We start from the raw sequence: 15053 nt of genomic DNA, 5'->3' as shown, positions 1-15053 counted from the left end.
ACGAGATGAGAGCCTCTGAAGTCCCAGCAGAGGCCCCCAAAGGCTACAGCAACATTCTGCTTTTCTAGCTCACTGATGTGCTGAGAGGAGCAAGGTCAATCTTGATGCTCACTAGAAACTCAGAGCAAAGTTGAGCTGTGCCATGGATCATGGAAAGATTTAGGGATGCAGAGAGGAAACCCATTGATAGGATAAGTCTTCTTCATTTAAGGGTTTTGAAAATGGGTTTTCTCTCTGTAAAAAAGGGATTAATAGACCCACACCTGTTTTTAGTGATAACAGTGGTCATTGACCTAATTATTGCTTCTAATGCAATGAAAGCTTTTTGTAATAGGGAGTCAGTACAAAGCTAAATTATTGAAGGACATGTGATACAGAGCTCACAAGTCTATGTTCAAACTTAAATTCCCCTTAGGGAAGCTGTTTTATTTCAGACATGTGAAATATTTTAGTGTCTGAAGTTTGGTCATTTTTAATACATGCCCATTTCTTAACAGCTTCCAGTCACATATCTTAGAGAAAATTTGATTATCTGGTTATGTCAAAACAAAAAACAGTTTATAGAGTAGATACTATTTATCATCTTAGTTTAAAGTTGTTAATGATCTTGAAAGCAGAGTGATTCTATTGCAGCTGCTAATATGGTCATTTTTTCTCCTTGAATTAGATTTGCGCCGTATTTACAGGTTTTGCAAGCTTTTATGTAACTCGCCACTCTTAAAGACATCTTTTCTCTTCAGCTTCCTGATTAATGGCTTGTAATTTCTCTCTGTCCTCATTATATAGATGATATTAGCACACAAGTTTTAAACTATGCACTTTTTCATGTTGTTTCTCATGCAGTAGATGTGCATTTGAAATTAGTTTTCCTTTAAAAGAAGTCACTGATGTTCAGAAGAGGGTGGGAGATACACAAAGCCTGGTTTTGTCATTGCCAGAAAAGCTTTGATCCAATAGAAGCTATGGAAACCAAAAACCAAAACTTCAGAGAAAAAAAAGGACATAAGACATCTGCTAAAGAGCTATAGAAATGTGATGACATTAAAACAAAAGTCAGAATGATCTACTTACCTACCAAGTCTACATTCACTATATGTATGCCTGTATTATAGTGTTGGGATAGCAACATGCTGAGGAAAAACATTTCCAGTCTTAGTGTACATTTACAGATATTTTAAAAAAAAATGTTTTGAACTGTTAAGATGAAATTTATCATAATGCTCCTCAACCCACAAAGTCAACTTTTTGTATGGTCATTAATATGGCACAGTTCCATCTAGCCAGTTCTGAATTGTCCAAGTCTGAACCAAAACAGGGTCTAGGGCTTTTTAGAGCTAAAAATACTTGCAGTGCTGTTTAAAGCTTGTATCACTCCAGTATGGATACATTTAATGACTTTAGTCCAGCTGTGAGCTGAGGTTTGTATCTCCCTACGCAGTTATCCTGCTGAGCTGAAGGGGAGGTGTGAAGGATCAGCTCCTTCTCTATGGAATTTTATAACATGATTTGGAATGAAAAATGTCAATTTTTCCATTCATTCTTTTTTTTTTTTTTTCCTTTAAAAAGCCACGTGAAACCAAATGCCTTCTGCTCTCTTTAACCCTAATTCTTTGGGATGCCTAGTGCATTTCAGCCAACTTTTCCACCTCTTTCCTCCCAATGTTTTGCTATTTCTGCAAAAATGTGGTGTGAGTTCAGTGTACCCTGGAGCAGTAGCCCCAGTATGGTCTGAATTCCCAGCCAATAGCCTGGGGAGTAATGACCTTCTGGAAGGCAAGGATGGGTCTGCAGGTACCACAGAGCTGGCTGAGTGCTTTCCACCAGCATGTGGTGTTTTGGGCATATAGCCCACAGAGGAGGAATGGAGTGGCTCATAGCATTCTCTAGGAAGAGGCATTATGGATATGAGTTTATGGATCTTAACTTCTGTGCAGCTCTGTCATCCAAGTACGGAAAACTCAGTAGGATGGCTTGTGTACAAAAAGGGAACTCCTGACTTTTAGGAGGATTGTGTAGGAATTATGTTTTCTCTATGCTAATTTATTTTCCAGTTCCTTCCATTCCATTCTCTCTTACACACAGATCATTTTCAAGCCTGATAACAGTATGCACCTCTTTTAAGTCAATGTTTGATAAAAAGTTCACTCTTCAAGCAGTGTTTAGAGTTTGGGACACAGCCCTTTCAGTATTTAAAATATTCTTCTTCATGAAACTCAGTATTCAGGGCTTGTACTGTGAAATACAAAATTTTGACTTTTCGCCCTGTATTTCAGTCCTTTTTGCCCCAGAAAAATAATATTTCTACCACAACCACCACCATCCTCTTCAAATATACTATTTACTATTTTTTTGCCCATTTTTATGGAATTTGTTGATCTCTTCCCTCCCTTATTCACTTCTACTTTGCTTACTCGACTCTTCATCCCTTTTCTTCTCTCATTTGCTCACTTTTAGCGTCTCGATTTTAGGGCTCAGCTATTCAAATGTCAATCTCAATATTCCTTTCTCCTACCCCAGACTTGCAGACACCACTCTCATCTCCTTTCATGTGAGGAGAGTGAAATAAATATGCAATAGAAGATATCCAGATGAAAATAAAGATTCAGGCAGTTAATAAAATCCAACACAAATTCAGAAGTTCTACAAAGATGGGTAGCACAAACCCGGCCTAGCACACTAAAATGTTCTGATGCTATTGTTGGGAATAACCATGCAATAGATACTGGCCACAGGAAAAAAAAACATCCTGTAATATTAAATGCTAAATCAGAAAATGCAGCTCCTAGAGCGGTTTGATGCAGACATTTTCTTCAAGCTGTAATCATGAAAACTCAGAGATTATATAGAAAAATTACCCCCTTCTCTGTTGTGTTGTGAAAAGTACTGTGTGCATGAGTACACAGAGTTGTAGGGAGATGCAGCAACTGGAAATCTCATCTAGCCAAAGCTATTACAGAAGCTAAAAGTCATGAAAAAGAGTAAGAGACAGTAGAAGATTTTCTATCAGTCAAGACTGGATGCCATTCTAGACTATAAACTCTTATTCAACCACAAGATCGTTGTTCAGTACAAGAATTATTGGGTGTCCTATATAGTGCAGGAAGTCAGAATTATTACTTCCTTTCCTGGCCTTGAAAGTTACAAGGCAAGTACTTGCCTGAAGTCAACTCCTAAAACATGAGCACATGCAGGATCTGAACTTATAAATATGTTTAAAAAAAATAAAAATAATTTTAGTGAATGTAAAATTCACAGATCTAACAGATATGTAATGACTGCTTTGGTAATTCTGTATATGAAACATATTATTGTTTACATAGCTATTTTTTGTTCATATGTGGTATTGTGAGTAATTATGCCAATTCTTATATTAATGAAATATTTAAGTAATGCATACAACAGAAGTTTTAGCAATGTAGAGTTTTAGTAACTTTGACAGTTCCTTAGGTGAAATTACTGTGAGTGCAACAGGAATTTGTTTTTCTGTTTTCAAGTGAAATTGAAATTCCTCTTCTGAATTTTAATGTTACACTAATATAGAAAGTGGAAATTTTTATGGTCACAGTTTACAGCTTTATCGGGAAGTCATGAAAGATGAGGGTTCATCTGCTAGAAGGATGATTTATAGATTCAATAGGAATCCTTTCCCAGAAAACAGCTTATGGAATAGTAACTGGACAAAAAGGTGCCACTTTCATTTTAAGTACTCTTTTTCACTGTTATCTCAGAGCATTTCTCAGTCAGACATTAAAGCTCCTCTTGGCCTTTTATAATTTCTATAACTTTTTCCAAATGATTTCTGCTATGCATTTTTCAGAATACCGGTGAGGACTTTGAAAAACCCAGCTTTAGTTCTTTGCAAGAGTAGAAATACTAATCTATTAACATCTTGCACACCTCCATTTTATGTGACATTGCATGAAGTCTTTTGGAAACCCAAATGTATCCATTAATAAATAAGTCTCTCATTATTTGTTTTGTTTATATTCTGTATCCAGGCACACATGTACTTAACTTGTTTGGGGTTTCTCCCACTTAGGACTCATTCTGACATTACTGATGGCAAACATGTATGCTGGGTAAGATGAAGTCACACCAAGATCAGAGTTGGACTCAAACACATCTGGTTGGGATCAATACTGAATGTAAAGACATCTTTGCAGAATGAAGTATGCAGAACTGAATAATGCCCTAATTTATATTGCTTATACATTTTATGGCAGCCATCCCTGTGTAATCAGAAGCTTTGTGTAAGGGAAGATGACTCTATTCCTCTGAAAAATGTTCTGCACCAGCAATCCTCATTGAGTGTAATCATAAAGTATAAATATTGAGTGAGTAGCAACTTGTAGAATTACTGGAGGCCAGAACAGACAGAATGAGTATTCCCAAGACAAAGTGAATTTTGAATGTGATAAACAGAGAAAATGGTGTTGAGAACATTGTGACTAACAAGTCTCAAAGCCCAAGGAGAAATCAGAAATGAGGAGCAGTTCCTCTACATCCATGCTTTATGAGACAAAGCAAAATACATTGAATAAATTGAAGCTAAATACATTAAACTACATTGCTGGCCATGTGGCAACTTAGAGGGAAAAGATGTGCTGTAACTTATTAATATTTGCTGAATGCAGGACCAGAAGGGAGCAGAATATAGTCCAATATTATAATGTACAAATTATTTGGAGCCAGAAAATGAAGCTAAGAGAATGAGAATATAACTGAAACATAATAAAATTTCCTAGCCATTAGGATTAGTGGAATGTTTTCTTTTCAGTGGAGATAAAAGTAAAACATTAGTTGATCTGGCTTTCTAGGTATAGTATGTTATAAAACATACTGCAGGAATGGAATATGTGATATGAAGGTCATGTCTGCTTGGCAGAAGGTTCTGAGAGCCTTCAGGAACTTTCCCTCATTTCTGTAGGAAATACTCATCCCTAACTGTCAATGGAAAGACTTTGCATTTCAGTAAGAATTGGATTTCACTCTGATTCTGATGCTTATGAGACAGAAATAGGGTGAATCATACTGTGCTTGCATAGAAAAGCTTAAACAAACCAAAGATGAAGAACTGTGTTGTGAAACAGAGGTAAAAGATGAAACTAACAGGAGCTCAGCAACTAATAGAAACTTAACCACCCTGATCATTGATGAGCAAAAATGGCAAGTCAGTAGGAGAGAGGAAAGCAGGCAAACAAGATGTTCCTGTATGCTGATAGAAATATGAACAGAATACAATCCAGCATGAATTTCACCCAGATGGAGCCAAACTGTAACATCAGCTCCAAATGTTCTTGGATGCTATGGAAGTTTGAGTCTGAGTCAGCTCCAAACACAGTTTTCATTCAGCTCCTTTAAATTACAGCAATTTACTTTGTACGCAGGATTTTTTAAATGGTTATTTTCCTAACCTCATATCCACCCAGCAGCTCTGAAAGGTCTTAAAGTTTGTATCTTTGGCCTCTGTTGACAATCAGAATGAGAAATGAGTGCTGATAGATTGGTTAATAAAGTGCTATGGAGCTGTCTTATGAGTTAATGTTATTATGCCCATGCAGCAAATCCCCAGTTAAGAACAGGTATAACATTAGCACCTTGCAAAGGCAGATTTCAGGCACCACATCTCTGTTGAACATTGTACTTACTCTTTGTATTAATTCAGCTTTTGTTGATGGATCTTACTAGGTTAAGGAAGAACTAAGCTTTTAGACACTCTTAAAAATTTAATCCCCCAGCAGAAAATCTTGCATGTTTTGGTTTTGGGTTTGGTTTACCCTTTCAGAGGAGCAATAGTTTGGGATTGTTCTACCAATAGGAAGATCTTCTTAATTGTCTCTTAGGACTTTTTTGGTAAAAAATGAAAACTCTCACTGATGTTATGTCATAGACAAAATGTTTGTAATGAATACTGACATGTGCCTACTGGTAGCTCATGCCCTAAACAGACAGATTAATTATTGTTTCCTCTTAGGTTTTTTTTTTCAGTATTTAACACATCTACTAGGAATTCAACATCTTGTATTAAATTGAAAATGCTGGGAATTTTTTTTAATACTGAGTGGGTTTTTTGCAATATTGTGTAATCCCACTTTTTCCAGAAGCATCAAATATCTCATGTCATTGATAATAATACTTCTAATTAATTTTTCTTCTTTTTCTTCCCTCAATTATTTTATTATCTGAAACAATAACCTTTCTGAATATTTTTATTTTTTGTTCACAAAAGCTATGAGTTCAGTTGAGCCCTGTATGTTTCTAAACATTGGCATTAGTAGATAACAATTTGTCATTAGTATTAGCTTTTGAAAAGAAAAGATCAGTAAACTGTTCAGTGTGCCAAGAAGATATACTTTACAGCTGTGTCCTGGCAGGGTGACTGAAATGGTGTTACACATCAGTCAGTTTACTAAATCTCTCTGAAATGTCATGTTGGTGTGATTTGCCAAATGGACTTGCAGCCAGATTTTCTCTTCCCACTTTCTCTAGCTCTGGATCTACGGGGAGCAGATCGTTGCAAGTTTTCTCATTGGACATAGTAGACGTAATGTTATTGTACTCCCATTTTTTTCATGTTGAAAATTAATTGTAAAAAACCACTTCTTTTGACTAAATATGTGGAATGGAAATACTCACTGCATTTTAGATGTGATGGCAGGTGCCATTTTTGAACAGAGCAATTGGTATTAAACATAAGCAAAAGTTGCCCTCCAAAATATTTTTAAACATTTTTAAGATTTGGTGTTCATTATCTAATGTGGCTGCTTTGGTTTTCTATATTCACAGGTTGTTTGGTGTCACTTCTCTTACTCAGACAAACTGCTCAAGCACTTGGATGATCATCAAAAACCAAGAGTTACACTGGTACCACCACGCTAACCCAATCTTACTGCTGGTGATGTACTACACCCTGGCGACTCTCATTCGTCTCTGGCTGCAAGAGCCCATTGAAAGGGTAACTTCCTTGTCTCATGCCATGGCTAATGACTGGGAGAGTGGCCAGGGCAGATTCTCACTAACAGAGGTGCAAAACTTTAGGAAAATTAAGGGAAATAGGCAGCAAGTGCAAGGTGATACTTTGAATTTGGTCTTTTCCCTCAGTTTGTCCAAGAGCCTGATCTAACATGGATATTATTCTTAAAATCATCAGGACAATTATGCAAGGAATGCAATGGCAGAGCATTAGTGCTTTGATTTGGAAAGCAGGTATTGATATGCAGTAGTGGCTGGACTTGATTGACTCAAGCATCTTAAAAGTCTTTTCCAACCCAAATGATTCTGAGTCTGTGATCCAAGTTTAGGTGCTATCAAGTGAAATGCCAGCACCTCAGGCTTGTCTGCCAGAACAGAGCTAGGGTTTTGGCACAGGATACAGCAAGACAAAGCACATATTTGTAATTTTATTAAATATATAGAAAAATTTTCTTAAAACCTTTCCTCCTGTGTGCCTGAGTGAAAATCCCTGCTTTCATTTAAGAGCAAGAGAACAAGGAGAAAAAGAAGTAAACCTTTACTTCTTCCAGTTTCAGAGGAAAATGGGTATATGGGAACCCAGAGGTATCTTAAAAGCTTAGAAACTGAAAGTATAAAAAGGATGATCCTAGGCATTACTTATATTAATTTCCTGATCCTCAGAGGCCTGATGGGACTTTTGAGTTGAGGTTAGTAGTGCTGTAAACCACAATGAAAATACTCATGACTCTGCTGTGAATTAGTGGAGTTTGTAGAGGCAAGCAAAAATGTTGAAGGTTTTCTTATTTTAAGGGTGTTTCTTCATATAATGGATAATGTAACTGTTTAGCATTTAAAAAGGCAATCAAAATACATCACCTCTGAATTGAGATGTCTGGTATTTGGGGATTACATTATAGGGCTTCCAGAGGTGACCGATGCCAGAGCCATCACCTTGAGCTATTAAAAAATTGTGTCTTAAGTTTCCAGAAAAATTAATACTATCTTTTCTGAAGTCATATCATTGGGGTCCAGTACTCTCTGGCATTGGGTACTTTTTGGGTCTTTCTCGTTTTGTTTTTTCTGCAGCTGCAGCTTCTGGAAATTAGATTTTTCTTTTCTCTTTTTAAATGAAACATTAGATTTCCAGATAATAATATGATTTTAGCGCTGGGGCTCTAACTAGAACTTCACATCTCACAAACTGCTTAGTAAAACCATGAGAACTGCCCACAGAGGAGTAACCACATGTGAAATGCAGTTAGTGTGAGCTGTGTGATCTCAGCAAGTCTGGGAATTGATTTCCAGTACCTGTGTTGTTTTCATCCAACAGTCACCATCTAAAAGTTTGGTGTTGGACCTAAGTTAGTTGCTGTGCTTTTTTAGTAGAGAGAAGTGGGTCTTCTGTCTAGAAGAGAGTGAATGCTGCAATTTCCTACAGGGACTTGAGAGGAACTATAGTGGTCTTGCCTGCAGTTCTTTTTTTTCAGACTGCTTGTGGTGTCTGAGATAGATATTCCCATAAAACACTAAAACCAGTCTCTGAGAACTGCCAACAAGTGAAATTAGAGATGCTTTCCAGGCAGTTGAGCTAGAGTAAGTATTAAAAGACATTAATTTAAGAAACACTGATGTCAAATTCATGGCTACATGAAAGGCAGTACAAGGTCTTGGCACTCCCAAGGGAACTTCGGATGCCAGGGAAATGATGCCTCCCTCCAAAGATAAAGGATGCTTTGAAAAGAGAACACTGTAAAAGAAGGAGTATCCATGCATTAATGCTTTTTTTTGATGCACAGGATGTTAGTGATGCAAGTGTTTGTCATTAGGAAGAGATGCTGAGATTTGCAAAATTTGCTGTATTTTCTGTATTTTGCTCACATCCTCCTTATGGTTTTGGGTTTTTTTTGTTCTATATGCATTTTGGTTTTGTTTAGTGGTGTCATGGATAAGGATTTAAAATTTCACTTACTAGCTTTTCTCCAGTAGACTGCATTCTCAGTTTTTTAAATCCAGAATAATTCTAGGTTTCATTGAAATGTTTTTAAACTTGTGTAATTGTGGTGCATTTGATCCATAATGGAACTAAGTATATAACCTGCCTTTTCAGTCCCCAGTGATTTCAAAGTTACTCTGTATTTAGGATCTCAATACTAACCTACCTGAAGTTTAATAAATGGCAAAGACAAAATGCTATGAGGCGTTTGGTGTAAAGAAGTTGTTCTCTATATGCTGCTGTCCTGTACACTAAGAAGTGGCTCACCCTAGGAATGCTGTTCAAAAGAAGCTCTTGAACAAAAACTGTTTTGAACAAAACAAGAATAAAATACTTTTTCAATATAAAAATATTACATAAGCTAAATGTAATATTGGAGTAGCAGATGCTAAAAGTAGAGTAAAACATGTAGACCTCATTTTTTTTGGTTTTTTTTCTTGCATGAATTATATCTTGGGGTCCTCTTGTGGATAAAATTCTGTCTGGATGGCAGCAAGAATTGTCTTTCAGACAGATGCTCTTGAGACTGTCTCTAAATGCTGCAGGTGAACAATTTTGCAGAAACACTCCCCACTTGAAATCTCGAGTTTCAGGGTTCAGTTTTTTGTGTGTGCACCAGTGCCAAAGTATGGCATGCATGAAATTTCAGTGTGTGCTCTCCATATGGGATTCTGAATGGATCTTACTCATGCAAAGTGGCTGTGGCAGTCAGTGGAAGATTTGCTTTTCTTATGCTTGCTGTTTTGGATCCTGACTTGTTCTAACATTGAGTCTTGTGAAATTCTACCTCTGCAAATAAGAAAAAGCAATCTGTCTCTGGAGATTTCAGCTCACAGTTGTAACTGCTAGTGCTGAAGAGATGAATAGAGCCCATTCATTCTGTGCTGTGAGTGGTAAGTAATAGTACAGGAGCCAGCAGAGCTACAGCAGTTGAATGTAGGGTCCTCTTAAAAAACTTTTATAATTGTTTGAATTAAAAGGTATTTAAGAACTGCTGAGGAAGAACTGCAAAAATTAGGCAAGTCAAAGGACTCTCACAAGCTGTGCTTGTATGACTGGTATTGTGTTTTCTGACTTTTCTTTCTCTTCTGGGAAAGAAAAAACAAGATTTCCCACCCTTCCCTGTTGAGTCTAGGGCTAAAAATATCTTACTGAAATGATTGTGTGTGTCTTAGGTCTTTTGTATTGTTTTTGTCACCCTGGTGCCAAACTAAATGCCTTTGATAAGCATTTCTTTATGGTTCATATTTATATTAAAGTTTCAAATGGCAGTGGCAAGTATTTTAAGCACAGAATCAGTTTGTTCCATCTTACAGTTTTGCTAGGAATGCCCTTTTGCTATCAAATACAAATATACAATCATATGTGAAATGTGCTACCATTTCCTCTGAGAAGTGAAACTAAATTAATAATCATTGCTTATCTAAGTCAAGTAAAAAATAGGACCTTGCTGCTAGGATTGGAATGAGGAGAGTTTCAAAATGAGCTGGGGTGTTTGGATGTCCTGTTCTCACGGGTAGTTTTGCAGACCTCTGCCCAGCACCCTGATTTATTCTTCTATTACATCAGGGGATTTTGCCTAAGAAATGAGAACAGTTGCCACCAGCAAGCTGCCACTCAGGAGGAACAGTGCAGGAGGAGCTCTGTAAGAGCTCAAAGAGAAGCTGTAACCTACTGTGGTTTGCACTCCTCCTCAGCTTAGTGATAACATTTGCCATCTCAGATGGAGAAATAGCCCATGTGGGTTAGAGACAATCACACAGTCACAGGACAGTCCCAGTTGGAAGGAGCTTGGGAAGATCATGTGAAGCAACTTCTTCTGATTAGATTTACAGGGCAAAATCTTTGCATGGTTCATTGTTCTCATGGTGGAGGGAAAAATAAGCAAATATATATATATATATAAAATTCTTAATTTTTTTAATACTCAGAAAGTGTTTCCCTGAAGCAAATCATGTCCTTAGCCTCCTCTCCTATAACTATGCCTCCCTGTGAGAAGACTATCCTTGACTTCTCTAAAACTGTAATTTGTTTGTCATAAATTGGAAAAAAACCCCCCTGATTCCTGCATCCTTCAGCTTCTCCAAGCCTCTAATCATCTTGACAATTCTCTGTGGGATCTTGTCCAGATTTTCTGTGTCTCTCTTGAACTGGGGATGCCAGAATTGCGTGGCAGGTAGGGCCTGACACTTGCCAGGCACAGTGGAATAATCTCATCCCTTGATCTGCTGGCAGTACTCTGGCTGATGCAGTCCAGGACGTGTCTGCCTTCCTTGCTGCTGGAGTGCAGTCCACTGCTGGCTCTTTTTCAGCTTGCTGTGCACCAGAGCCTATTCCACAGAGCTGCTTCCCACACAGTCTGTCCACAGCCTTTACTGTTATGTGGGTTTATTCCAGCTGCAGGACTTTATCTTTGTTAAACCTCGTGCAGTTTTTGGTGTCCCATCTCTGTATGGTGAGTCTTTCTTCTGGCCCATTTACCTCCTCCCAGTTCACAAATTTTGTCATTCACGAATTTTGTGTGAGTGCAGTTCCATCCAGGCAGTTTTGAATAGGACTAGACCTAGTGCCAGTCTCTGGGAAGCTCCAATCGTGGCAATCTACCTTTTTGATTTTGAGCCTTGGACAAAGGCACTTTAGCTAGTTCTCCACCCATCTTGTGCTCCATTTGTCAGGTCTGTATCTTACTGGCTTGTTGGCAAAGACATTATGGAACAGTGGTCAAAGATGCTGAAATACCCTTGAAAATTAAACATTGCACCTTGTGGGTTTTATATTTTATCTATTTGTTTAGGCTTATGGTATGATTATATGGTAAGCTCAGGTAGTGCCTGGAGGTCTGTGTAACTCTGGTGTGATATAACTAGCAGTTACAGAAAAACTGTCATTGTTTCTGAAAATGTCATCTTAGAGTCATCTACCATAAATCAAGTGTATTAGCCACTAATGTTGGCTAATTACGGTTAATATGGCTAAAAATGGTTAATTAGCCATTAAAAGGTGCTTCAGACATGCTTTGGAGAGGGAGCACCAGTCTGGAGGGAAATTTCAGTTCCTCTGCTAAGATTGTATTTACAGAGCTACAGCTAGTGCTGTCATTTGTTATCATTTAGCAGACACCTGATGAAGAGAAATCTGTCAGCAGGGAAGATGACAAGGAAATTCCCTGCAGCCCAGTTCCAATGACGGCAGAGAGGAGACGCAGTCTGTGGTATGCAAGCCACTATACCACTGATGAGAGAAAAGTAAGACTGGAGGGGGAAGGGTCTCTGCATTACGCAATTACTTTGAATTAAGGGAAGCGGTGTTATGTAGCTTGCAAGTAAGATCTCCGCGTGTGATCATGTAAATCAGATAAAATGTCTGATTAATATAAAAATCAAGGCTGCGTGGCAGAGTAGGATAAGAATATATTTTGTAAAAATGAATGAAACAAAACCAGGAGCCAGTGTAAGGATGTAAATGAAAAGCATGCTGTATGTTTTTTGTTTCCACATTTAAGAAGTGTAGGACTGGGCTTTTGGCTTGGGGCCATTATCTCTGAGCAAACCAGCTAGAAAGTCTGTCAGGGAGCTAAACCTGGTGTAAAGATCTGCCTTGCAGCTACTAATTAGCACTGTCACTGGTGAGTGGGGACTGCCAGCTTATCTTCTCCTAAGCCCCCTGGTGTCCTTCTTGAAGATACAAAGCAAGGCAGTTTAGGGAGCTGTGTAAAATATCCTGGAAAGGTCCAGCTCTCTCCACCTGTCTGTACCAGTTGCACTACAAAATTTCATTTGTTAAGTAAGTGTCAAACTTTGGACATATGAACATTCATATATACTCAAGCCACATATACTCAAGCCCCAAGAAATCCACTATAATAATAGTAATGGGAAAGGAGCTGGCAAATGGATAAAGTAATGTATTTTATATTTGTGTCACCATTTTATTGGAACTATTTTTATAATTGTAGTAATTCTAATGATTGTTTAAAAACTTAGTTTTTAAGCACTGGATCATTAGAAAGACATTAGAAAGCAGTTAATCAGTATAATACAATACTGATTAATTCTTTGATTTAGTATCCAAAATTTCAATGCAACATTCTCAGTTCTGGTTTAAAATTCACAGGAACATACAGTAAAATTATATCAATGCTATGGCACACTGAATACTATTTTATGGTATTGTACAATTCTGCTGACTTTAAGAATTCTTTCTGAATTTCTTGGTGCAAATCTGCAAAAGTCAGCATATATGCATGCATGTATTCAGGAAGTCAGACTTACTAATGCTTGAGCTGTGCTTCTGTAATAATTTGTTCTTGCATTGCTTTTTGCAGCTTCTGTCAATGACCCAAGATGAATACAAGCCATCGGATGTTAGTATACTACTAGTCTTTGTGATTTTGCAGTTCTTCTCAATGTGTATAAATACAAACAATGATACATAGAGATAAAACCTTAGATGACATTTGTAAAACTTCTAAATTTATGGTTAGCCTGCCATTTACCCTATAATTTTGATTATCCTAAATGTAATTTTCTTCTGCTTCCTTAATAATTTCCCTAAGAAACCATTGATTGATCATTTGAAATTAAGCTGCTTGTAGTAGTACCAACTGGCAAACGATCTTTGCTATTTCATTGGGTTTGAATAACATATAAAAATATGCTTTCTAATGCAAGCCACCTTTAAATTTGATTTAGTTTCTTTGCTATATTCTTTTATTTCATTCGTGTTGGAATGCTGAGACCCTTAAAGCATGACCGACAGCACATATGAGTTCAATTTACAGATTACAGAAAATCCAAGTCTTTATTTGAACAGACAGCAAATGATCCATTAATCTTGGATGCTGTAGACCTTAGCAGACTTTGAAAACAGAAATGTCCCCTCTGTTCAGCACACACAGGAGAATGGAGATGAAGATGAATTTTAGGAGCATGCACAGCCTAATCTAAACGTGCTCCGTGGCCAGTATTTGGTGCAGCTGAATATGACTGAACATAACCCAGATACTATTCTGAAACAGCTCACAGCCTGTTGCACATGCCTGTGAATAGTTTTGACAAGCAAGATGTGCTCCTGTCTCACAGCCTGAGCAGAAGTCAGTCTTGAGCACGTATTGCCATCACTAACCCATTGCATGTGAATTTCTGCCAATAGGAAAGATATTGATGGTTGTGATTGCTGGAGCCCTTATTCAAACAAGCACAAGGGCTGAAATTGAAGTCACAATAATAAAACAATGAAAGAATGTTGAAATAACACTACCAGGTGACAAAAATGTGCCATCAATAACAATGATTACCACAAGTGGTTTTATTAACAGCTGCAAATATAGATCTCGTCACAAATAATTCAAATTGGAAAGTCATTTATAGCCATTATTTTAATAACTACTGGAAATACTTAGATGTGAACTGAAATCTGAAAATCCTGATGTAGTACTTTGCCTAAGAAGAGGAAGAATGAATTTTTGGTTGCTTCTATTGGTATGACACAAAAATCTAACAATAATAAATTTTAGAAGCTGTTCTGTGTTACTTTTGTATGCAACATAACATATCAGTTTCTTGGAAGTAACTGCAGCTGCTTGTTAACCTCTTTTAACATTGGCACTCAAGAGTAGCAAAACACAGAAGTAGGAGTCCCACTCTTCTAAGAGCCACGGTAAATGCAGTGCCTCTCTCCGGTGTCCTGGCAGGTGCTGCTGGTGACAGTGAATGGGAACCCTGCTGACTATCACACCATCCACCCTGCACTGCCGCTAGAAAATGGTCCAGCCAAAGCAGACATGTACTCCACACCACAGTACAAGTGGGAGCCCTCAGATGGCATGTCAGGTAGTAAATTATCATTTTTTCCCATGTGTTTTTCTTATTCTGTATCTCCAGTCACTGCCTCTAGGATTTCTTGTCATTTTGGTACCCTCTTAGGCCTGTTAAAGCTAAATATCTGCTGTCACCTTGCAATGATGGATACCCACACAACAGTTTTGTAAACTGGGCTCTAGGTGTATACCATCCAAAATACTTTGCCTATCAACACAGTGATTTGAAGTAGCCATCAAAGTGATTGCAAGCAAAAAATTTCAGGAGAGGGTGCATATACTATCTTT

The 15053-nt window shown here is 37.6% G+C and overlaps 1 protein-coding gene across 1 annotated transcript in view; it reads left to right on the top strand.

The window, feature by feature from the left end:
- PIEZO2 (piezo type mechanosensitive ion channel component 2) overlaps positions 1 to 15053 on the top strand; it is a gene marked incomplete at both ends in the record, with an annotated part of 285393 nt that overhangs the window by 181086 nt on the left and 89254 nt on the right. The window contains 4 exons of the mRNA XM_084204434.1: positions 6787 to 6955; positions 12079 to 12192; positions 13272 to 13310; positions 14640 to 14781. Coding sequence (XP_084060560.1) covers positions 6787 to 6955; positions 12079 to 12192; positions 13272 to 13310; positions 14640 to 14781 — 464 coding nt within the window. The remainder of the gene's footprint in view (positions 1 to 6786; positions 6956 to 12078; positions 12193 to 13271; positions 13311 to 14639; positions 14782 to 15053) is intronic.

This window comes from Fringilla coelebs (genome assembly GCF_963513975.1).
Source record: "Fringilla coelebs genome assembly, chromosome: 1".
Lineage (NCBI taxonomy): Eukaryota > Metazoa > Chordata > Aves > Passeriformes > Fringillidae > Fringilla > Fringilla coelebs.
Note: the sequence above shows the minus strand (reverse complement) of the source record. Positions and strands in the feature narration are given on the sequence as shown.